The 24,788-nt window shown below is 40.6% G+C and overlaps 1 protein-coding gene across 3 annotated transcripts in view; it reads left to right on the forward strand.

Annotated features, from left to right (window-relative positions):
* Positions 1-24,788, forward strand: part of CACUL1 (CDK2 associated cullin domain 1) — a 46,288-nt gene that overhangs the window by 8,782 nt on the left and 12,718 nt on the right. For 2 of the 3 annotated variants that reach the window (XR_003537619.1, XM_027705665.1), the window contains exons 3-5: positions 767-869; positions 11,214-11,309; positions 16,681-16,783. Coding sequence is in view for 2 of the 3 variants with exons in the window: in XM_027705665.1 (XP_027561466.1) it covers positions 767-869; positions 11,214-11,309; positions 16,681-16,783 (302 nt within the window). In the remaining variant the exon portion in view is untranslated. The remainder of the gene's footprint in view (positions 1-766; positions 870-11,213; positions 11,310-16,680; positions 16,784-24,788) is intronic. The other variant, XM_027705666.1, reaches the window with a different exon arrangement.

Here is a 24,788-nt window from a genome sequence, read left to right on the forward strand (position 1 = left end):
TAGTGTTTGTGTTAGTCCTGGTGGTGATGACTACCTTAATAACCTCTGGCTGAAAGTAATACATGTGTTTGTTTTACAATGGTTGTAAATATGTTTTCAATAAATAGCCTTATTTTGCAGATGTTATGTTGCAGTATGGGAGCAATAAAATGTTCTTAAAAAACAAAGGTAACACTGAACACCAGAGTTAACACAGCCAAGCCATGGAATGTAGAATTAAAATTTTATTGCTTTTTTCCTGCATCTTTCTTTATTATGAAAGTGTAGGATTTCCTTAGAATTGAAGTAACAAAGAATGGAGTCACATGCTTTGGTCTGTAATTTTAGAACTTTTACTATTTCCTTTTAAAACTTATCAGGGTTTTGGTGCAACTTCTGTGACTGCTTGTCTAGGATATTCATACAATCATTAAACCTGCTTATTTTAATGGGCACTTAATTTACATAGGAGAGGCAAAAGCCAGAATTAGGAATGTGCTGTTGACAGAATTGTCCTGGCTGTTTTGAATGGCACTGTTAGGAGAGCTCATTGTAAGTAAAAATGAGGTTGGGGAGGGGGAATGGGATGGACACCCTTGAGCTTCCAGAGATGTAAGAGTTTACTGGAACTCATTCTGAGCTTAGGACTGTGTTTAAAACTTCAGTAGTCACTCAGTTAGCTCTATTATTCTCTAAATTGCAACTTGTACAAATGATTTTGAAGTCTGTTACCCTCCTTTGAAAAGTGCTGTGGGTTCACTGTTTGTTCCTGTGTTTGTTCCTGCAGTTGTGTGTATAAGTGTGTGTGCCAGCAGCACTCGGAGCAGATGTACAGTGACCTAATAAAAAAGATAACTAACCACTTAGAGAGAGTCTCAAAGGAGCTGCAGGTAAGAAGCTGCACAATCTAATTCTGTCTTTCCTGGGATCTGGGCTTGTATCAGAACAGCATGTAGGTGGCCTCTGGAGGAGATTGCCATTCAGACTGATTTACAGTAGCTTGCTAAACTGGGGACTACTTCATTCACTACTGGGCTGTCAGAATACCAACTGCTACATCCAGTTGTGTGGCACTGCCTGAGCCTTGGTGACCTGAGCCATGTGGAGAGCAGTGGCTAAACTTGAATATGTAATATAGAATCAAGGCCTAGAGAATGGGAAATCTGCAGCATAATCTGGGGGGTAAATACTTCAGGCAAACATGATTTGTGCACGTGGGATGGATGTCTGCCATTGCTGTGTAAGTCTGTGGAAACCATTCATGGTTCTTGTGCACCACAAAAGGGAATGTATAAAGGAAAAAATAGCATTAATTAAATGTGGATTGTGAAATATAAATTAGGAATTATTGCATATGAAGTTTTGTGTTACAGTTTATTCTGCATTTTTCCTGCCTATCTCTAGATGTCAGTGGTTTACAGCAGTCCTAATGCTTGTATATCCTTGTCCTTCTCTGCATCTTATTTGTGCATCCATGATTGTTTTCATGTGTGTTCCTTGTTGAACATCCCTTTCAGGCTGGAATCTCCAGGCACGTACCTGAAATTGTTATTGCTGTAGCAGCAACACTGTTTGATTTTTCCCTACAGCTTTTGTCACTTCCAGAGCAGATGTTTGAGTTCTGTACTGCCTTGTAGTGCATGAAGTAGAGATGCCAAATACAAAGGAACCCTAAACTGCAGCAGCTCCCTCAGTGGTTCTAACACATTGATAATTAATTTCTGTCAGTCAAAAGCAGTCTTACTGCTTCAGGTACTTCTGGCTAAACGTGCATTCCCATAGCACTGTGATCTCTCTCGTGTCCTTTTGGTTTCACTCTTTTCCTCTTGTGGCTTTCCTTATAAAAAGAGAAATAACCACCCAGCATTTGATAGGGATGGTGTTGGACTGAAGTATCTTGAGCTAGGTTCATTCTTCTTTTCTCTTTTACATTCTCTTTGTTCCTTATGGAATGACAGCCTCACTGATCTGTAAAAATTGGTTAGAGTAGGTGAACATAGTATTTAAAATAAAACCTTTCCTTGGTTCTGCTGAGCTGGTGCAGCCTGTACGTTTTTCTTGTGAGAACTGTGATTCATTGCAGCTCTACAGGTTTGGCCAGTTCCTCTGATCCATCCCGTGGTAATACACTGCATTACTTTGCTGTGAATTTGGGAATACCCCACATTCTTTACTCTGTGTTAGTCCTTCATTGTTTCCTCCCGAGTTCCGGAACTGAGGCAGCTCCTTTGAAAGTTTGCTTGAGCACATGTGAGCCTTAAATGCTTCTGCCTAAAAGCAGGGCTGCCTCCTGAACATCAGCCTGGTGAAAGAATAATTGAGACAACTGTTTAGTGCAATCTGTGCCTTGCAAAAGGCTCCTAATGTAGGTTAGACACACCTGTAGTATGACATGATACCATCTTTGAGTGTTATTATGAGTTTTGTCTGACACGAACGTGTCTCTGCTTTTGGAGGGTAAAGATCTTTTTTGAGCTGCTTGGAGTAAAATTCGTGTGCCTCAGAAAATTGTTCTCTAAAGCAACTTTTAGCTGTGGGTTGTGAAATTTGCTTTTAAGAAATTACTTTACTGCAATGTATTTTATTATCCTGATACTTATTTGATCTTAATACATTTTGGTGACATTCAGTCACTCGGGATTTATGTTGAAAATGCAGTTCCAGATCTTTAGCAACAACAACAAATTACTTTGTAAATGTTGGTTGCTTGGAAGTTTCTAGTTCATGCTGGCAAACAATAAAAACCCCTATATATGTGAATTCTTTTAATGCACAATATGTGGTATTTTGCTTTCTCTAATATGAACTCATTCTACCTGCCAGCAACATTTAAGTGAATTGCAGAGTTCTGTTTAGTTGGCAAGGTGTGTCTTGATGCAAGATAAGTATTTTTTTTTTTTACATGCAGAGATGCAAATGTAGCCCAGTATAAGCAGGAATGCTGGTTTCTGTGAGAAAACGATTGTGAACTGAACTGCCAGGCAAATGCAATGTCTTTTTCTGGACAAGCCAAGCAGCTTCTTTGTGTAGAAGTGTAACAATTTAATGGCAAGTGGGTTGCAGAACATCTGCATGTAACCAGCGTGCCAGAGCGAGCTGTTTCCTACAGGAATTACAGATCAACAGCAAAAGCAGTAAAACTCAGGTACCAAACAATAAAAGCAGGAGCATCTCAGGGGGCTGGTCAGACTTGCTCTTGCGTGGATCTTATTGGAGTTTGGCTTCGTTCTGTGGGGCATTCATTGCAGAAACTCCCTGTATATGTATTTATTCACATACCCCCAAACTGTGTGTGTAGCTCTCAGCTGGCCCCAGCTGGAGTCAGCAGAGTGGTGGCACTTGGGTGTCCTGGGCTGGATGTCCCATGGTCACACCAGGACACTCAGACAGTCCCTGGTCATCCCGTGTGACTTCTGCCTTTCCAGACTGCAAGTCCCCCGTGTGGTGTTGGGGTGTGTTTGCCTCCTGCATTCCTGAAGGTTTGCTCTGCACATTTGCACCTTGAAAAGGTTCATTTTCAGTGGTGGCAGAGCTGATGTGAAAATGTGGCTGGGCTGATGTGTTCCCTGTGTGTCACACACTGGGTGACAAGCAGTGAGTGGTGCTTGCTCAGTAATAGTATGTTTGGATGAGATGAATTGCTTGTCACCAGGCCATCAGCTTTTTGATGTGGGGCCTCCTATATCCCAAGACATTTCTAGCTCCCTCATCATGTCTTTAAGTAAATAATCCTTTCTTCAGACTCTTAAGGAGAGATTCAGAGCAAGGATTGCCTTCCTTCCCTTCAGTCAGTGTCTACCAGCTTCTCTGCATTAGTTAGGACTGAGTTTTGCCATGTGGAGCTTTCAGTAATTGAGAATTAAATTTCCCTAATTCTTGAGTTGATTGGAATTTGGGATTTTGTCTGCTTAAAATAGAGATATGTGGCTGCAGAAGACACAGATTAACTTGTTTCCTGTTGTCTTGGTCTGTGAAGTATACAGGCAGTATACAGGTGACTTTTCTAAGACGCTTTATTTGGAAACATTTTATTGATAATAGACATAGTTCACAGTTCAAAATAATGTCAGCTGGTTTTGTGGGTAAGTGCTGAGTCATTCAGATGTATGAGGTAGGGTAGATACACAGGCATGTGCTTTCAAATTCAATACACCTCCCTTTAAAATGAATAAAACTGTGTTTCCATTAGACAGTAGTGTTTCTGGCTTAACTTATTCTTACGTAGTCTGATAAAGTCATTTAAAATCAGGTACTCTAGCCATTACATACCTCTTCAGCAAAAGACACTGGAAAGTATTCAAAGCATTGTCAGTCAAAATGCACTGTGACTTTGAGCTGGCCTGTTACAAAAGTACCTTTTTTTTGTGCAAATGCAGTGGAATATTCTCATTTTAGTTAAAATAATTTCACAACTTCCTTTACAAAATGACTGAGAGCTGAAAACCAGTTATTTGTCATGTTGCACCTTTTTTTATTTAGATAAAAGAGAAAAAAGGATCTGTTGTTTTCTGTTTGTGGTGGTGGGTTTTTTTAATTATTAAGAACTATATTTTTTTACATAGTTTTTTTTACAATGAACATGACTGAACTGGTGTTGGTAGATACCAGCTGGTGTTGGTAGATAATTTGCATGTCTGCTGTTTGGCCCCAGGACCTGCAGATTTAGAGTCTTTGTTGTGCAATGCCAGCAAGTTTTCCTGCCCTATATTAATCCTTACAACTTCTCAGCCTTCTGTCTTGTCAGCTCTCAAACCAGTCGGTGCAGTGTATGAAAATATCATCTCTCCTGTTGTTTCCTTGGGACAGTGTGCAGTGGAGTCATGTGTTGGGAATGAGTGTTTTAGGGTGCTCAAAGAATCACTGGAAAGGTATTGGAAAAAGCGGGTTTAATGTCAAAGTGAAAGTGTGACAAAGTTCATTGGCCATGTTCACTGCACCCACTGCACACAGAGAAAAATCAATCAATCTAAAACTAAAATCAACAAAAATGATCTGTGTGGAGGCTAAGGATAGGAGAAGGGTGAGGATAAAAAGGAATAAGGGAGACCCTCCCTTTAAGTCACAACATTCAGGGTGGACCTCCTGACCAAACTGAGCCTCGGACTGGACCAACAGTTGAGGTGCAGGTACAGCAAACGTGAGAGTTGGCTGCTCTGAGAGGCCCCAGGCAGGAGGAGGTGCTGGTTGCAGCCCACAGTGGTCCTGGAAGCTCAAAGGGGGATTTACCACCACATCAGGTTACTGTCAAAGCCACTCCTCTGCTTTGAGGACTGCCAGATCTCTGGGAACTGAGTTCCTTGGAGCATTCACTGTCAGTTGTCATCTGTTTTCAGATGCAGGTTAGCAATATCTGTGTGGACAATCTGTCCTTTCCTTGCCTTTTCCTTTCTTATTTTCTGTCTCACATTTACTGTCCTCTTGTCCCCTGTGATTATATGGAGTTTTCATCCAGTGGTAAGGAGCCTGTAATTTCCTGCCCCTACTCTTTCTGAAGCACTAATCTGATTAATACAAATTCCTTACTCCAAACTTCAGATGAGGTTCTCAACTTCCTTACAAACAGTTGTGTAATGAAGCTGAAGTGGCTTGTCACGTTTGTGAGCTTTGCATGTAGTCAGGGTGGTAGAAAAATGCATCCAGGTAGTGCTTTGAGGGACTGGTAAAACTGAACTTCTCACTGAGGACAGTTATGTACTGGGTAGCATCTTGTGGCAGTTCTTGATATTTACACTTTAATTTTACTCCAGATTGTTTCATAGGTATATTTTGCTTTCCTTCCAAGATACACTGATTATATTACCTTTATGTAGTGCTATATTGTAATTGAACAGCTATGCCAGTCTGTAAAATACAGCTTTTGACAGCATCATTTGTGGCTGCTTTTTGTGTAAACTTAGTAAATCAGATTGCTAATAAAGGTATGATTGGACTTTAGTTGTGTACTTATGGGAAGCCAGGTTATTTGCTCCATCCAGGTGAAGAAACCCATTCTTATTAGATTGTGTGGGCTCAGTCTGACCTGGCAGCTAAATAAGAAATATAGAGAGCCTACTTCACAAGTCATGCCCATCTCAAGGAGCATAGAAGTAACATTGGAATTAGCTCTTGTTAATTTGAAATTCCCTGAAATAATTTTGAAAGTTGAAGTAGTTTCTCAAAGGCTTATGTAGAAAACAAATCTGCCTCCTCTATGTTCTGCCTTTAGAGAAGATCAGAAATAGAGGTGGGGAATGGAAATTGAGAACTTGCATTTCCTGGCTAATTATGTAAATCATTGGTGTTTCTTCGAGTCCTTTTGGGTGATTTGTTAATATCAACAGTTAATTTTTCAAAGAGGGGGCTCAAACGGGCATTTGTCTGGTCCATTGTATTTAAAAGAAAAAAAAACTCCAACATTTGGAGCTGTAGGCATTTATCCATCAGTTTTGCTGGGAGAACATTGATTAATTGTGTGTGAAAAAAGTCTTCACTGCTGTGAACCACAGTGAGCTGAGTCAGATCATATTTGAACTCAGGTGGCAGAAACCAGAAGCATTAGAAATATTTGTGTCTTCCTGTGTGGCCATCAGAATGTTGGCTTCTGAATGAAGAAGATACAGGGGTCACCATATTGCCAGAATTGCCATTAAAAATGACATTGCCATGAGCAAGCTAACCTGAGGAAAGCATCCTTACCTGCAGCTTTTTGAAAAGGTTTGTATTCCTGCAGCTCTGGGATGTGCTGGGGCTGCAAGGCCTGATACAATTACAGAAAGCTATAAGTAAATACAGCACAAATTAATATGCATTTGCCAGGTGGAAAAGCTTCTGAAGAGTCCTTACTACTAAACAGAGTTTGGATGGTCCTTAGATACAATGTCTTTTTGCTTGACAAACGTGTAGAATGGAAATGGAAACACAGCCTCCATCTGCTGACCTGCTGTGAGACAGTTAGGTGAGGATATGTCATGATCCTGCACAGCTCTGAGCAGGTTTGAGTGCAGGCTGGACTAGGAAGACACAGTCAGCCTTCGCAGGAGTTGTGCTTGAGTGTGATGGCTGGTTTTTGTGAAAGGTTTCAATAATCCCCATGTCTGAGGAGGCAGACCTGGGCATCACCTATATTGCAAGGCATGGGAAACAGATGTTCTTGAGGAAGAATAAAGACTAGTTTAGAAGATTCAAACCACCCACATGAATAGCAGGTTAATTTGGGTAGTCGTAGCCATGCCCCCTTTCCACTGGGCAGGTGTGGGAGAGCTGCTGCAGCACATGTGCTGGCGTTGTGGCAGTGAGCGTGTTCCCAGGAAAATGGGACTGCCCATTCCATGGAGGAGTGTGAGCTTTCCTCAGTACACTGCTGGTTGTGCCAGACATCTATTCATAAACAGATTAACTTTGTGTTCCTCAAGCACTGCTGTCTCTTTCTCTCTTGTAAGCCGTTTCTGAGCTGTGTTGAGCCAGCAGGATGTCTTCTGCTTTCATTCATGTGTTCAGTTAAAGAATGATATTCAAACTTTTTCAAGCTGAAAAAACCCCCATCATTTTCATGTATACAGTTTCTTGAGCACAAGTTCATTGAAATGCCTAGATATTAGATTTCAAATAAGGGAAGGGTAATGTAGTATACTGGATTTCCAATGGCTTGTTTTGTTTGACTATGTCTTATCTTGCATGTCATCCTTTCTCAAATGTGTTTTCTTGTCACTTCTCATTTCTGTTGGTGCTGAGATGTCCACTGTGATGTGTAAGGAGATTTATTATCAACTTTTAAACAGCACCATGGTTTTTTATGCTAAGAAGTAGTTGGCTCACAGCCCAGCTGAAGATGATAAGCAAATGCAACTGTCTCCCTGCTTGAGGAACCCAACCCAACCTTCAGTGCTCCTGTGGGCAGACACACAGAGCTGTTACTGGAAAACTGTTCTTAACCCTATGAGGGGCAGATGAGAGCACATGTAGGGGAGGATTTAAGCTATCTCCCTGTATGGAATGTCTTTAAAAACAAACAGACTGAAACACACCAAAACCCAACAAACAGACAAAAAAACCCCCCAAACCCCTGAATTAACATTTTGATAGAACTGAGGAGGAAGAGTGAAGGAATGAGGGATCCTCTTCCTTCCTGGAAAACCTTAGGCTATCAGTGTGTATTTTTTCTTTCTTTGAATAGCTTCTGTAATAGATCCCTCAGGTAAGATAGGAGTAGATTTAAAGACTTAATAGTGTCTGGGGAGTTGTAAGAAGTAAATGTCATGCTTAATTCTGACCCTCCTCCTGTAATTAAAACAGCTGAATGTATGTGTTCTCTTTTTCTGGCCTAGGACCAGGAATGAAAAGTGTCAGCCTAAGCAGTTGGGGTTTTTTATGTTTTTTTTCTTGTTTTGGTTTGGGGTTTTTTTGTTGTAATAGCTATAGCTGAATAAGTAAAGATTTTAAATGGAAGCTGTATTCCAGTAATGGGCATTTAATAAAAAAATTGCAGCAACTTCTGTTTACTCATGAATTTGATGCCATGCACTGCTTTTTAGTTTATAAAATTCAAGTAGTTTGTATAAAGCTAATCCAGTTACTGTATTATAAATGTTAATGTAGAGCTATGGAGAAGGTTCCTGTGCTCAAACAAGTGACTGTTTTCAGTGTGGCAGTTTGGAGCAGCTGCACAGTAACACCAGGATGAACAGCAGCAGATGGTTCTGTTCCCCCTCCCAGATTACAATAATTCAGAGATGAGCTGTGAAAATACTATTGATTTCTCTTTACCTTGGGTATTTTGGTAGTTTACAAGTCAAGCAATAGTTGAGGAGAGTTTGATTGTCAAGCTTGCTTTTTTTTTTCCTTCCCTGTTAGTGGTTTGACTGTCGAGACTTGGCAGGAAGCACTATCAGGAGAATAAAACTGAAAGGTGCCATCTCACGCTGATGAAGCAGCGAACACCATAATTTCTGTTTTGCAGAGGTTAAAACCAAGGCCTGATATTTGCCTGACACTAGTGAGTGCTTCCTCTAAAGCTGTCAGGACCTTTCTTAGGTTTCTTTTTTTGTCTTTGTCTGCAGCAGTTGTTTCCACTTGGTTGCAAGGTGGTGGTGATGGTAACAGCTTCCTGGTATCCTTCCATGGAAGGGCTCTGGCAGCTGGGTGTGCAGTTGTTGTCCCCTCATAAACTGTCTCTCTTACTGGGATATAGCCTTTGTGAGGTGAGCTGGCAGAGTTTTCATCTGCAGTGGAGGAAAAAGATGAGTCCTTAATGTCCCCTGTAAAAAGAGTGGCAGACTGAGGGGATACAGTCTGTTCATGGGATTAAATCACACACTGCCCAGACAGCTTCTGTCTCTGTTTTTTCTTGTTGGTTTTTTTTTGTTTGTTTGTTTTTTTCCTTTTAAATAAAAAGGGCAATCTACCAGTGAGAGAAGAGTGGTGCACTGTGTCAGGCTATGGTCTCCTTTTGTCTGACGTGTTCTTTGAAGTAGAATTTTCCCTTTTCTTTAATCTTGGAAGCTGTATGCTGAGTCTTTACAATTCCGAGGGTATCACCATATTTAAAGTTGAGGTTGAAAAGGAGTGAAGCAGGAATACATACTGCTTAGAAATGCAGATTTCATTGCATGTTATTTACAACAAATTATATATGTAATTATATACGAAAGGGAGTCCTTGGAGCTCATAGCTACTTTTATACATTGTTGGCATTTTCAACTAAAATTTGTTTGGCCACCCCTGAGAACTGCATCTGCAATAAGATTAAAACCTTATGATCAAAATGAGGAATAACCATATATAACCTTTGGCAACTGCATATGGAATAATGCTCTTTATTCCTTTGCCAGTTTTGCTTTCCTTTCTAAACTACCTGCTCTGTATTGGTGTTTGCTGTGAAAATTACCCACGTGTTCATTAAACATATTAAGAAGGTAGGCAAAAGAAGCTAATTTAAAGGCAAAAAAAAACTTTCATAAATTTAGAATAGAGCAAAATATCAACATAAATTTTAACTGTTCTCTTAGGACCCCTGGTGAATGTCCATACAAAGGCTGAAAAATCTGCTATGTGAAGATAGCTCTAAGTTCTGATAAGATGGTTGAGGTGCAGCCTCAAGTGTTTTCCATGCCACAGATGCTTTGGATTTAGGAAAATCTTTGGGCTTGTTTTCTTGCAGGGTCCCAATTTCTGCTGTATTCTCTTTCTTCTTTAGGTGTTGTGAGCGTCAGAGGGGAGAACAGTTTTGCTTCTCCTTAGGAAGCAGCACTTTGCCCTTGGGTGTGTTTAGGTGTCTGTGTGTCTGGGAGCAGTAGGAGCTCAGGCAGCCAAAGACCAAAGCAGTGGGTGTCTAAGAGCACATCTGAATGCTGCAGTGCAACTCCCCTGCCTGCCTCCAAATAAATGTTGGAACAGAAACAGTGGTTAGTGCTTCCCATTTTTCTGCTTCCCTTCTCAATTTAATTCAGCTCGCTGCAGACCTTTTGAGCTTCCTTATCTCCTTCCTTGGGAAATAGGGTATTGTACACAGAAAATAGCTCTACAGAGTTGGCACATTCAGGTGTTGTGTAGCAAAGCTTTGCTGGGGGCTCCAGGGTGATGCTGTGTGTTGGAGCACAGCAGGAGGCTTTCCTGGGCCCGAGCTGGAGCACAGGACTCTGCATGCAGAGCTCTGGCTGAAGGTCTTGCTTCCTCATGGTCCCTCCAGCTCAATACCCTGAACACTTGCCTTGCCTTAGGTGACCCAGCAAAAATGTCAATTTAAAATGTCAAATTAAAAGGTGTGGAGGGCAGTGCTCCCTGTAGCTGCAGGGAGTGCCACTTGCCAGTGGTGCAGAGCAGAGTTTAATGTCACCTTCTGGGGTGGAGGAGCAGCTCAGGGGGGTTTGGGGCACACACTGCTACACTTGTTCAGATTTGGTTAGGGGTTCAGATTTGGTTAGGGGTTCTGAGCATGACAGGGAGAGCTTCCTAAACGAAGGTCTGATCTTTGAGTTGTTTTTATTTGCTAGTTTGTTACAGGAATACCTATTTCCTACTGAAAGGACTTTGTGCTGGGCACTGACACAGCCCCAGGCAAAAACTGCTCACTGAGGGAAGATTGGTTGTGCTGGAGGGAGTTAGAGCAGAAACTCTGGAATGATGTGTGGCTTGCTTTGTGTGGACCTAGTGGATCAAATACTTTGGAGTTGTTGGAGTTTGCTGTGAAAGCATAGCCCATGCTGTTCCAGATCTTTCTCTTGTTCAAATTACAACCTGACTTTTACGGTTTCTTTCAGGCCAGCCCTCCAGATCTCTATATTGAAAGATTTAACATAGCTCTTGGACAGTATATGGGAGCATTGCAGAGCATTGTGCCTCTTTTCATATATATGGTAAGTTTTAGAAAATTCTTTTCAAATAAATATGTCCATACATAAGATGCTGACTGAAAGTGAGAAGAATAAAATGCAGCTATAATAATTTTTGACATGTAAAACTTATGATTCATACCTGCCTAACAGTACTGATCAAGTTGTGTGGGGAGAGGAAGGGGCAGCTGGGCTTTTTAAATGGAGAGTTTTGTAGTTTGTTTCTGCCCTAAAAATTCTTTCCTGGGAGTGAGAAGAGTGGTTTTTATTGTGATCAGGAAAAAAAGCCATCCCAAACAATTCATTATTTGTATCTTTTTGAACAGACATCATTTATTGGCTTGTTATATTTTGGCTTCTTAGTTTGGGCAGGTTGTGGAGATGATTATTTCTTGCTTTTGAATAGCACAGATTCAGACAATACAGGAAGAAATGTATCTTGGAGATGTCTTTGTCATTTGATAAAGCAATTTAGAGTGTTGGATGGATGAAGACAAACTTATGTTCATAGCACTGTCAGGAATACTTGGAGAGGTTCAGAAACCACTGGTTAATGGTTAATTGGTTAAGAGTTTTTGTGTTGATTTTATAGTTTATGAAATCTTTTATACCTCTGAAGACGTTTATAATTTGCGTTTTTTTGGTCAAAGTGCCAAGACTTTTATTGGTTGGGGGTTTTTCTGTGGTAATGAATAACTTAAGCTTGAAGTTTGTCCTCCCAGAAAGTGTCCTTGCATTAGCCTCACTTAGAAATAAAAATGTATCCTTCACAATTAAGCCTGCAGTAGCTAATATTGAAAAAACGTTCATGGCAGACATAGAAACAGGTGGGTTTTATCATTTCAGGTTTTTTCTATATGACCAGATAAGGTGTAATTGTCAAATAGATTTCCACATCTTTGTACAGGTGAGGAGTGATCTGTATCCCATTGTTCATATTAGAGTTTGAGTCTGATACCTGAACGTAGTAAAAATTATTCATGAGTATTAAACAGACCTGTAAAATGAATAGTTAGATAATAGTTTTCTTTTTAATTTGAGATCAAAGAAGATTGAAAGTACTCTGTAGTTTGAAAGGAAAAAACTTCTTTGAAGCATGACTAGTGATCTGTTCAGGCTGTAAAACTGTTCCTGCAACACTTTATCTTTTAAGTGGCTTAATTCAAGTTAGACCTGAGAGTTATCATAGAACAGTTTGGGTTGGAAGGGTCCTTTAGAGACCATCTAGTCCAACCCCCTGCAGTGAGCAGGAACACTTTCCACTAGACCAGATCATAAATGACCTTCAATGTTTCCAGGGATGTGGCATCCACCACCTCTCTGAGCAACCTGTGCCTGTGTTTAACCTTCATTTAAAAAAATTTCTTCCTTCTATCTAGTTTAAATTTACCCTCTTCTGGTTTAAAATCATTACCCCTTGCCCTGCTACTACATGCCCTGCCAAACAGCCTGGCCCCATCTTTCTTACAAGCCCCTTGAATCAGAGCTCTGACTTACCTGTTAGTTCTGTTGCTGCCAAACACAGTGCTGGTTTATAAGGCTCATGTCAAATTAACTTTCACTGAAATAAGTTACTAATCAGTGTTGTGCATGATGTGGACAATACCTCTGAAGAAGTCAGGATGAAAAATCTTTGCCTCTCTTAGTTTTTCCTGTGGGCATTCACAAGTACTTTTATGTACAGATGCTCTTGCAATCTTACATTGTAGTGTCCACTCAAGTTTTCTCTCATGCAGCAGCAGCAGTTTCCTCTATTTGGACAAAAAATACAATTAAAAACAATTGTAAGAGGTGAAAGCCTAATTGCTCTACAGCATAAATTACAGTTTTGCAGTTACTTTAATAGATACTTTCAATGCATTTTTAAGTGAGGAGGACTAAGTTGTTGAACTCTGCCTTTATATCAGAGGTGGCAGAGCTTTCCTTTTCTGTGATTGCTTTAATCAGGAGTTTCCAAGGCTGTTGAATTGCACTTCAGAACTTTGTTCTGAAAGGATAATTGCATTGCTGCTTTGGAAAGCTTTTAATATGCATTTAAGTAATTTAAATATCTGTGAAGCTGAAGACAAACTAAAGCTTCTCTGTAAAACTGGAACACGCCATAGCATTTTGGGTTAGGCTCAGTCCTGTGTGTTGATAGCAGCAGCAGCACTTTCCTTTCCTTTCCTGATGGGGACCAAACCAGATCTTGAGTGGTGGGAGTACAGGAAAGGTGATTTCTGACCCTGGGTGTTTATGGTGACCAGGGGGTGTTCCAAAGCTTTCTGTGGGTGATGGTTGAGAGGGCTGACCTTGCAACTGAGGGAGTTTTCTTCTTCCTCCTTTTGCTGGGAGCACTTTCTCCTTTCACGTGGTAATAGATTTTTTTTTTTCATTCTTATGCTGCGACAGCAGACTTTTCAGAAAAGCATGGAGACCCAAAGTACTTTGGTCCCTCTAAGATTCTGTGGGTTTAGGCTCCTTCAAAACTTCTGGAATGTAACAGCAGATAAAGCAAATTAAGCTGGAAGTAAGCTTAGTCCACAGTGCTTTATTCCTAGTGAATAACTGTTTGCTTTGTAAATGTAAATGAGGCTATTCTGGATGCTTAGAGATTGTACATATCACATTATGCTACACACATAAATGAATAAGAACCATATTTCCACTTCAATAAAAATTAAAATCAGCATTTAGATAATATATTTTTTCTTGTAGATTCTCGATTGCTCATTTTACTTAGAGCTGTGGAGGAAAATCTGTTATCTTGGTGCATTATATGAGCCTAACATTTGTGAGCACTGTGGTTTTAGGATAGTTAAGAATTTTTTCATTGCCTCTAAAACATTATTATTCTTACTGGGTGGTATTGCACTTTGTTGCTTATCAGCTAGAGGGCATTTTGTGTGTGTCTGTGAACACAAATATGTGTGAGTATGTATATGTGGATGAGATGATAAGCACTCTTATATACTGGTTTTTCTCCTTTCAAGTATTTATTGATCTCCTCTTAGTAATATTAACTCAGTTATATCTTTTAAGATTTGCCAGATTGCTTTGTGATACAGTGTAGAATTATTTTGTAGAATAAGTGTATCATACCTAGCTTTCTCAGTTATTGGTGTCTGCTTCCCTTTTGATTGTCAGTTAGACCTTTAGGTGACTTGAGACATTCTTCAAGAAATACTGGTACAGCCTAGGTAGTGGCATTTATACAGAAAACCTTCCTGTTTTTCCTCTAACAAGAATGGGGAAGGTGACAGCTCCTCTGCCATCTCCTCTCAGCAGTGTGGATTGGAAATGGAGTTACTTATGTTAGATGATTTTTTTCACTGTCTATTTAAACTCACACAAGTGTACCATCTTTTTGGAAAGGCGTTTCAAAGTGAGCAAATGTGAAGAGTATTTTACATTTGTTCTGTGTGTAAGTACTGTCTTGTAGCTGCTGGCTTGTTTTTTTTTTCTTTAATTATTTTTATGTTGCTTTTCCAGTAGTGAAACTTAAAACTATAGGCTTTCCAACTCATGACCAAAAGGAAGCATCAGAGTTTGCACCTATTGTTGCCAGCTTCTTTTAATGTCCAGAGGTCTTGAGGCTGGGAAAGGACTAGAGTAAGTTATATCCATCATCAGAATGAGCAGTTTGACACTGTGTGTGACACTCCTGTGGGTTGCACCAGTGGGTTCATGGTGTTTTGTGGTGAGGAACCTCGAGGGGAAAATGGTTTAGGAAGATGGTCTGGTGAAAGACTGGAGTAGGGTGTGTATCTGAACACTTCCTGGGAGCCATGGATCTCTAGTTGCTGTGGATCACCACTGACCAAAACCATCACAAATGAAGTCAGTCTGTTCCTTATGAGACAGGTTATTCTGTCTGCAGAGCCTTTCCCTCCATCTCTGTTCAAAGAACAGGCCCAGGTGAGGGGGAAACAACTGAGTAATAAAATAGCCCTTGATAAAACCTCTACAGGTCAGGATGGTGTCAGGGGGCAACCAACAGCAAGAAGTTTACTAAATTAAAAAAAATATCTTCCAAAATGTCGCAATTTGAGACCTTCAAAAATCCAATTTCCAAGTCCAAGCCCTCCTCCCACAATTTGCTTCAGTGTGAGAGGGTTTTCAGACAAAACACAGCTACTCAGCATTGGGGGAAGGGGAAAATACTTACAAGGTTTATTTACATACATATATATATAGGTAACAACTTAACTATCTTTTTTTACAATGAAATAATATATTTACATTAGATTAAATTTCTCTTTTTCTTCAACAAGAGTCCAGGAAGAAAAGAGAAAAGTCCTTTTGTCACTTTTCAGGTCACAGTTCCTTCAAATTAGTTTCTCAGGTATTAGTTGGTGTCTTTCATTTTTAAGGCAGCAGATTTGAGTATTGTTGTCCATCACTGCTACAAACCTAAACTGCAGCAGGGATGTGGATTCAGCCCTCACATGGCCTTTGCTTCTGACAGGTTCAGTTTTTATTGCACATGAGTAATTGCTGCTGAATGCTTGCCTTGAAAATTGAAGTGGTTTCTGCATGGGCAGTGTTATGGTGTGTTTATAGTTTTGCTAATGGCCAAGAGAATGAGTTTTACAGAAAAATGTAAAGATTGCTCTAATGGTGTTCTGAGAGTTTGTTCCAATTTTGTTAAATGGTTCAGGAGAACAACTTCATTTAAAATCTGAAAAAACCTTTCTCCCTTAAGATAGCCCTTCCTCTAGTAAATCTGTCAGATAAGTGTTCCTGCAAGTTATTTTTGAGTTCATTTTCTATTAGGTAATCTGTTTAACTCTTACACAAGTTGTCCAGTTGAATTCAGCTGTTCTACTTCAAAGTTAGCATTTTAATAAGAGGAGACTTATCTTGGAGCAATTATTTTTTTTTCCAGCATTTAAAACACACCTATCAATAAAATACAGCAAGAAATGTTACTATTAACTACAGGCTGGGAACTGAGGAGTAATACTAAATAGTACATTAGGTATAAGGACTCTGAAGGAACTCATTAATAGAATTTTCTTTGATTTTTTTTTTTCTTCAAGGAGGTAAATGTGTTATTAATGCTGAGTAGGTCAAGATAATGGAATCCTAAAAATTTTAATGTAGTTCAGTTTTGCATAGATTTGTATATATCATTTATTTCCACAGTTAATTAGTTCTGAGTAGCTGTCCTTTGAGATTGTCAATGAACCATTGAAGTGGATAGTTGTCCTGATGAATTTATTATTGTAACCTACCTATTTGAATGGCTTAATCACTTTTAGACACTGGAAAAAAATACCCAAGTCATCATTTTACAGGTGAAATATTCTACAGCTTTAAAATTCTGAACTGTTTTTGTTCAGGGAAAAAAAATAAGTTTGCTTTATTTGCTATTGTGAGAAAGAAAGTTGAAAACTTCTGTCTTATTTTCCAGAATAAATTTTACATAGAAACCAAGCTTAACAGAGACTTAAAAGATGACCTTATAAAGCTGTTTACGGAACACGTTGCAGAAAAGCACATTTACAACCTAATGCGTAAGTAAACCTGTTGAGTTTTTCTTATAATGGGAGTGTGGAAAGCCACAGTGCTTTCAGATTTTGCACAAATCCACAACAAACAAGGAAAAATTGCAAATGAATACAAATTCCTCTAGGGCATGAGGAAATGTGGCACACTTCAACCTTTTTTTTGTTTGTTTGGTTGGTTTTGTTTTTTCAAAAATGTGACTTTCTACAAAGTGATGGTTGTCTTGAGATGTGGGGGAACCAATATTTATTTTCCCATATGACTTGTGATTGTGACATAATGAAGACTTTGTTGTTCTCTTGCTTCTGCTGCTACTCTTTAATTTGGTTATCAAAATCTTGGCAGGTATCAGTAGGAACGTGGCGTGGCCAAAGAACTGTGACACTGCTGTGGTTGTTGTCGTGATGAACCCGAGTCCTCCCTGCCAGTTAGAATAGAATCAGAGAATCATAGAATCAGCTGGGTTGGAAGGGACCTCTGAGATCATCAAGTCCAACCCTTGATCCAACCCCGCCGTGGTTCCCAGCCCATGGCACTGATGCCACATCCAGTCTCTTCTTAAACACCTCCAGGGGTGGAGAATCCACCCCTTCCCTGGGCAGCCCATTCCAATGGCTGAGCACCCTCTCTGGAAAGAAATTCTTTCTAATCTCCAACCTAAACCTCCCCTGGCACAGCTGAAGACCCTGAGCCCTCTTGTCTTGCTGAGAGTTGCCTGGGAGAAGAGACCAACCCCCCCTGGCTCCCCCCTCCTGTCAGGGAGTTGCAGAGAGTGAGGAGGTCTCCCCTGAGCCTCCTCCTCTCCAGGCTGAACAGCCCCAGCTCCCTCAGCCTCTCCTCACAGCACTTGTGCTCCAGTCCCTTCCCCAGCCTCGTTGCTCTCCTCTGGACCTGCTCCAGGACCTCAATGTCCTTCCTGAGCTCAGGGCCCAGAACTGGACACAGCACTCCAGGGGTGGCCTCACCAGCGCTGAGTCCAGGGGAAGAATCACTTCCCTGGACCTGTTGGCCACACTGTTCCTGATCCAGGCCAGGATCCATTGGCCCTCTTGGCCACCTGGGCACACTCTGGCTCCTGTCCAGCTTCCTGTTAATGAACTGCATCCTGCTGACAGCAGTTCCTAAGTTAATGGGTTAATGCAAATTTAATGTGCTTCAAACGACACCCACGGGAGCACTTACCTGGCAGTGTGACTGCTGTGGTGAGCCACTGAGTTTGCCTTCCCCCTGCCACTGCTGGGTGTGCTTGTGTGAGCACAGGGACCTCGGCACAGGGCTGCTGTGCTCCTCCAGAGGGCAGGTGGCAAAGCAGCAGAGGGTATTTCTCCTTTTGTCTTTACTTGGGCAGTGATGCCCTGCTCTCTCCAGCGAGAGCACACACTTCACTCTGTGTTTTAGGGTCACTGAGACTTGACATCCTGGGAGAGGGATGGGTAAACAAAGTGACTACAAGGTCAGGGAGCCTGATACCCTAAAATGATGTGAGATCATGAGCTCTGATGCCACCTTGTTCTTGCCACGTGGAAAGGTGTTACTAAGAAGAGTTTTTAGCTGTGTAGCAGATCAGATCTCCTCGGAAATAGCAGAACCATGAGGAATCCCCAACCGTGGGCCTCACATTTTATTTTGTGCCAAAGAGGGTTAACAGTGTCTGAAACCTGGTAAGATCATTGCTGCAACAGGATCATGGAAAATTCAGATGATATTGCCTTAAAATTAAATAACTTTCGTGTGTGCATTTTTCAGGCAAAGAGGGGTTTTTTTTCCCCCAGTGACAATGCAAAGGTAATGCTGGTCCAACCTCTGACATAAGTGATGTCAGATGTGTGTTGCTACATAATTTAACTTTCTGTGGTGATAATAGCTATTCAAATAGAAATTGCAGATGAACTGTTGAAAAGACCTGTGGTGTTGTGTGTGTGTGAAATCAGAAATACTTCTTCCCAGCTCTGTTAATTGCAGAAGTAAAATGAAAAGAAAACACTGAAAAATAAAAGTAAGATGTCACTGACTGTGTTGCTGTATATGGAGTTTCTTGTTTAATGAGTGACTTCCTTGGGTTCATTTCAGTCTGACTGTCAATTTATTATAACTAAGTTATTTAGGTTTTATCTTACTCCAAAGTAAGATGATAAATACTGACAGGTATGAACTAACTGTGATCTGAATTGGTTAAATCTTGGATAAGAGGATCTTTAAAATGAGTTAAAGAACGCCTAAGTAAAATTCTAAGCTTTCTAACAGATTCCTGGGAAATAATTGAAGACACCTAGCACATGATATAGTACTGTAGAAGTGCTGAAAAGTTCTGGTGTTGTATTATTTTCTGCCATTCTCAGCTGTTCTTTGTGGCTTGCTGAAATTCAGACCATAAGAGATCAGAATATTACCTTCATTTTTGGAAGTGTAAGGGCTCTATGAAAATAGGATGTAAGTCAGTGTTTGTTATTTACTTCACTTCTTCCCAGTGTCAGTCTGTGGTGCTGTTTCCTGATGTTTGATACAGATTTGGTTGAGCAAAAAAGAGTTTCTGCCTTATGAAGAGGAAAAGATACTGTTATGAATGGATCTGATTAGGAAATTAAAGTCAAGGAAATTATGATCTGTAGAGAGAAATGGAATCCTGGGGGCTGTTTTTTAAAGAGGTGCTGCAACTGCCACTCAGTGAGAGGAGAAGCATGCCTTCCCTCTGCTTGAAAAAACAAATTACAAAATTGGCTTAATCCGTTTGTGATCTAGACTGGAGGACAAGAGTAACATCTGCTCTTGCTCTTGAAATTAGTTGCTATGTTTTTCTGTGCAAAGTGGGGTTTGTTTACAGGAGCTTGTCATTCTCTCAGAGCCCAGAAGCTGACATTTCTGGTTGGAGCTGTGGTCAGGAAGGACTGTAAGTACATTTCAGGTTCATCTGATTTTTGAAGAAGTTCCTGCTCCACTTCAAAAAGACAGAGAAACAAAAGAAGTCAGAAGGGCAGAGCAACACAGATGTGTTCCTGAGTTGATCTTGCCCAGAGTGCCCCAGGCTGAGTGTGCCCTGGTGCCTGTGCTGGGTGGCTGAAGGCTGGGAGGGTAGGATGAGTTCCTGCTACCATGGTCTCTCTGCTGGGAGCACTTCTCTGAGCACTGAGATGCAAAAATTAGAGTGAAGTGTGGATTCATTACTTACAGGGGAAATACTGCCTGAGTGAACATTACTTGGGCGAGTTTTTCCTGCACAAATGCTGATTGGTTCCACTTTGGTTTTGATAGGGGAAATTTTTTTAAATCAGCTCTCTCCTATCTAGAGTACATCTTATCAGATAAAATAAATACATAACAAAAATTATACCATGCACAGATTCATGAACATGGTTGTGTTTGTGAAACGCTTTTGCCCTCACACATATTTATCAGGTCAATGCTCTTCAAATTAAAGAGGGTACATTTGAACTAAGTGAATATAACCTGATTATTTTCCTTACCAAGCCAAAGCTGGCTCTTGTAAATAAGACTGCTGTATTCAATGGCTTGGGAGAAGTTGCTGTGTGCAGAACTACTTAACTGAATGTAACAAGCAAAGATACAGCATCTTGTTTGTAAGGAGCTTCAGAAATGAGCACTGGGAGTAGGGGAGGATGCAGATAATATCCCCATGTCACTAGGGAAGGGGTGTTGGAGAGTGTTGTCTTTGTTCCTGCTACACCTAATTCCACCTACTGCATTAGGTGACTTATAACCAGAAAAACTCAGAAATAGGTGTGTTTTCTCCTTATGTAGCCACTGTCTCTTCTGGTAGCCCTGCACTGTAATCTCCATGCCCTGGAAACATCCTGCCTGTTTATTCTTGTCTAGCAAATTGGCAACTGCTACATGAAAGTGAATAACAACTCCTGAAACTCTACTTCTAGTACTTGCAATAGGTAAAAATTCAATAGCAGAGAGTATTTACAAGTAGCTGCTATTCTTCTCTTTTTGGATATTGGCAGCTTAGTGCCCGAAACAAGGTTGCTTTTGACTCTAACAGAAGGCAAAGCTATTAACAGGGTACTGTTGTGTCTCCTGGGTGGATAGATCACTTGGTTTCTAATTATGAGATTTGGCAATTATCCCTGTTCTCTTCCTGCAAATTGAAGAGTTCCAGGCTGGAGTCCTGCTCGGGCAGATTGATGAGGAGCTCAGCACCTCCACACTGAGAAAAAAGCAACAGCAGCTAAAACTGGTCATCTAGTTGAAAACTGGTTTAGAGCAGCCTGAGTAGAGTGTTCTACTAATTCTTTGCTGCCAATGGTGTTTGTGGGGACAGTAAGGATGTATCAGGTGGATTATGGCACTTCCAAATAAGTGGTAGCCTTAGCACATCACTGTAGCATTTCAGCTGTTCCTATGTCTGTGTAGGAGCTGTTTCTCTCCTTTTACATTAGTATTTTGAGTGCAGGAAGTGGTTTTTACTCTTGTAAGAGCAATGTGCTGGTAAACACCATTCAATACAAGATGGTTCTTCCCAAAGAAGCATCTGCCTGCACTTCTGTACAGTAGTTACTCAACTAGGAGGTCAGGTGAACTTTATCAGAGGGAAAACTGCTTTCTTCAGCACTTCTGAGTTTGTTCCTGTTGACTGGGGTGATTACAGCATTAGCTGCTGAAGCCTGAGCATACAGAGTGCTACCCTGGGTAGGTTCTAACAGTATATAGGTAATTGTTGAATGTAGTTCTCCGTGTCAGTGCTTGTGTGAGTTCAGACCTAAAACACAGTGTAAAAATATGTCACACATGTTTAACAAAGAAGAAGTTTTTCTCATGGTTTTCCAAGGAAAAATTCTTTGCAAAAAGTCTGAAGGAGGGACACCACTCACAGCCTACTTCATTAAGTCAGCAGTTTCTGGTTACTCACACAGAGAGTTTTTCCTCTGAAGATTGTTACATATGGCAGCTTTGTTCCTTTCTAGTTAGGTCATTTGGATTCAGATGAGATGAAGAGATCCTGTTGTTCTGTTTTCTTAATTTTTTTTTTAATTGGAGGGATATTAAAGTTCAGCAGAGGACTGTTTACATTGGAAAAGCTTTTCCTTTATAAAGACATCAGGAAGGATATTTCTACCGCATTGCTGCTTTCTAAAAAGCACCAGGAAATGTGAAAGGTGGAAAAGATTGCCAGCATCTCCTAACTATGAAGTTGCCCAACTGTCCTTTTCGGTCCAGAAGGTAGAAATCTAATGCAAAATTATAGAGGATGAATCTAGTTAGAGGTTGATAAATGTAGCAGGGAGCATGTTTCTTGAGCAGGGGTTTTCCTGGTGGTGCAGTGGGTAAGCAGAGTGTGTTGCTCTGTGGGCACCCAGCCCTGTGTATTTCGCAGATGTGTTTATTGTGTTGACCTCCAGAAGCCTGTTGATGTCAGTGAAGGAAGGGACCCTCATCTCTTTGGCTGTTTGCTGCTATGACATAATGCCTTTTGTTAATAAATTCCATATCCAGCCTTTGTTTGCAAATACAGAATTCTCTGTTTGAGAAGAGCAGTGTAAAAGGCTGAGAGAAGGACTGTGATTGATGCCAAGTTCATGGCCTGACTGCACAGCTACAAGAGACCACAGGGTTTATTTTGATGTGTGCTGGGTTTTTTTTTATTCACTCCCTATGCCTCACCCTTTGGCAGAGATAGACAAGAAAAAGATGGATTGGACTGACACTTACCCTGCTTGAGGTGGCATTTGTTTTCCCCCCTTCGATTTTGACATCTGTGTCAAACAATCTGGGTATGAGAAGCAACTTGTCATTGTCTTGACATGCAAACTGCAGAGAAAATCCCCTGAAAAGGGGAGAAAACACTCCTCATTTTTCAGCTCCATGCAGAAAGCATTACCCCACCCTCCCTGTGTGCTGCTGCCCTTCAGATTGACATTCCAGGAGTCCTTCTTTGTGCTTCTAGTTTCCATGTCAGATCTAATGACTGTGTTTCATAAGAAAATAGCAGTTACTTTCTGAAGTGAACGTGTTCTTGAGTGTCTGTTCTGAGTTGGTTTTGACAGAGAGCATTGAGCATCATTATAGGTTTGGTGCCACAGAAGATTGATGACCACAGGCTGGTGTCTGACAGGTGTGGGCACTGCAGGAAGAGCTCAGGGTTTCACTGCCTGCTTTAGGCTACATCTGCATTACTAAGTGCTGTGCTGGAAAGGGAGCAGATCTGCAAAGGGTGAAACACCTACGTGTTGAGGAGCCAATATTGGCCTTTCCATGCTTTTGGAGAGTTTTATTTTGCACTTGCTACTGTCTGATCCTTTGGAGAGAATTCTGGTTAGCAGCAGTTCAAGCACATCTGGTTCAATCTTGCCCAAAAGGAATTAAAGTAATATGCTCCAAGGCAGCTCTGTCATACCAACCAAGGAGCAGTAAGTGGGGATGATCAGTGAATTTGCTTCAAAATCACATTTCTAATCTGAACTAAAGCTTTAATATAGAAACTGCCCTTAAGCATTTGAAATCACTGTTCTTTTTTTCTTTGAGACACAGAGTGACTGCTGTGATGACAGAAGCAATATGTTTAAAAGATGTCCTGTTTGATTACTGAGGCCCTTCTGTAATATAGTGGGTGTTACTCAGCCCCTGGACACTGCTTTGCTTTTGCCTAAAAGTGTGTGAAATTAGTACGAGAAGAAAATCTGTACAACTTTACTCTGCCACCTTCACAAACTGTTTCTTCTTTTTTAAGCTTAAGAATGATACAGGGGGGAAAAAAGGTAGAAAAATAAACATTTAAAAAGGCAGAATTACTGGCCTGTGGAGTGACTTGCTCTCTGTCTTTACAACTAGCCTACGTGTCAGGATAGGGAAAATGAAATGAGAAGATTCCTTCCTGAGGGCCTTAAAACTGCAGCAAGGTAGCAGAGCACTAGTAGAAAATACTGCTTCATTCCAGTGTATTTGTGCCATCATGATTAATCTGCCTCCTTGGCAAAGAAATAGGAATATGTTCCCATTTCAATAAGCCTTCACAAAATTATAAACGTGAAAATACCACCTTATTTTCCAATTATAGAAGTCCAAAAGCATATATTTCTACATTTATAGCTTTGCTTTCATATTTATTCTTTTTACAGCACTAAGTATTTTCCATGTGATTAAGACTCAGAATTTTTGTTTTGTAGCATTTTTATGAGATACTTAATAAAGCTTTTGGTTTAGGTAATGAATATTTTAAAAGTAATCTGTGGCTTTATTAAATGCCCAGTGGCAAATGCTAGTAATAAATAATAAAGACAACTTTTTTGTATCTTTTTTTTCTGATCTACATTTTAATTCGTGACAAACTTATAAAGAATTTAAGTTTGTAAAAATTTATTTTTAGTTCTGTTTAAAGGAAAATGAAAAAGCAGGATCATAAGGAGGTGGATGAAACTGCAAATGTGAGGATTAAGCCAAAGGGAAAGTCAGTTTTCATGCAAAAGGCCTTTGAAGTTCTAGATCAATAATTAACACATAGGAGTTGTACCTAGGTTAAAGTAATGAAAAGGTAATATATGCTCAAGCTTCAGCAGTAAATTTAATAATAAAGTAGGCAGCAGGTGAAAGAAAAACAACAAAAAACCCTCAAGAAACCCAAAATACCGAACAACAACAACAAAATACAAACACAAAAACGTGATCAACCTCACAAAAAACCTCAGCCCAAAACAGCACCAACACAGACCTGCAGCCACATCTTGGGTGCCAGGTGTGGCAGTTCCCTCCCTGTTTAATGGCTCTTGGCACGTGGGTTCCAATCCAGTGCTTTGCATGGGCTGGACTGGAGAGTAAAGGTTGGGATCAAGGAATCATCTTCAAGGTGAGTGTGGTTTGATCACAGCCAAGTGGAAGTGTTTGTGTGTAATTCAGCTGGGAGAAAGGTCATTTATTAGAGGGCACATTTGAGTGCCCGTGACCTGCAGAGCCTCCCCAAGGGCAGCAGGGCCAGTGGGGCTGTGCTGCCCAGGTTTGCTGGGGCTGTGCTGCCCAGGTTTGCTGGGGCTGTGCTGCCCAGGTTTGCTGGGGCTGTGC

The sequence above is a fragment of the Neopelma chrysocephalum genome, unplaced genomic scaffold (assembly GCF_003984885.1).
Source record: "Neopelma chrysocephalum unplaced genomic scaffold, ASM398488v2 Primary Assembly neopelma1_347, whole genome shotgun sequence".
Classification (NCBI taxonomy): Eukaryota; Metazoa; Chordata; class Aves; order Passeriformes; family Pipridae; genus Neopelma; species Neopelma chrysocephalum.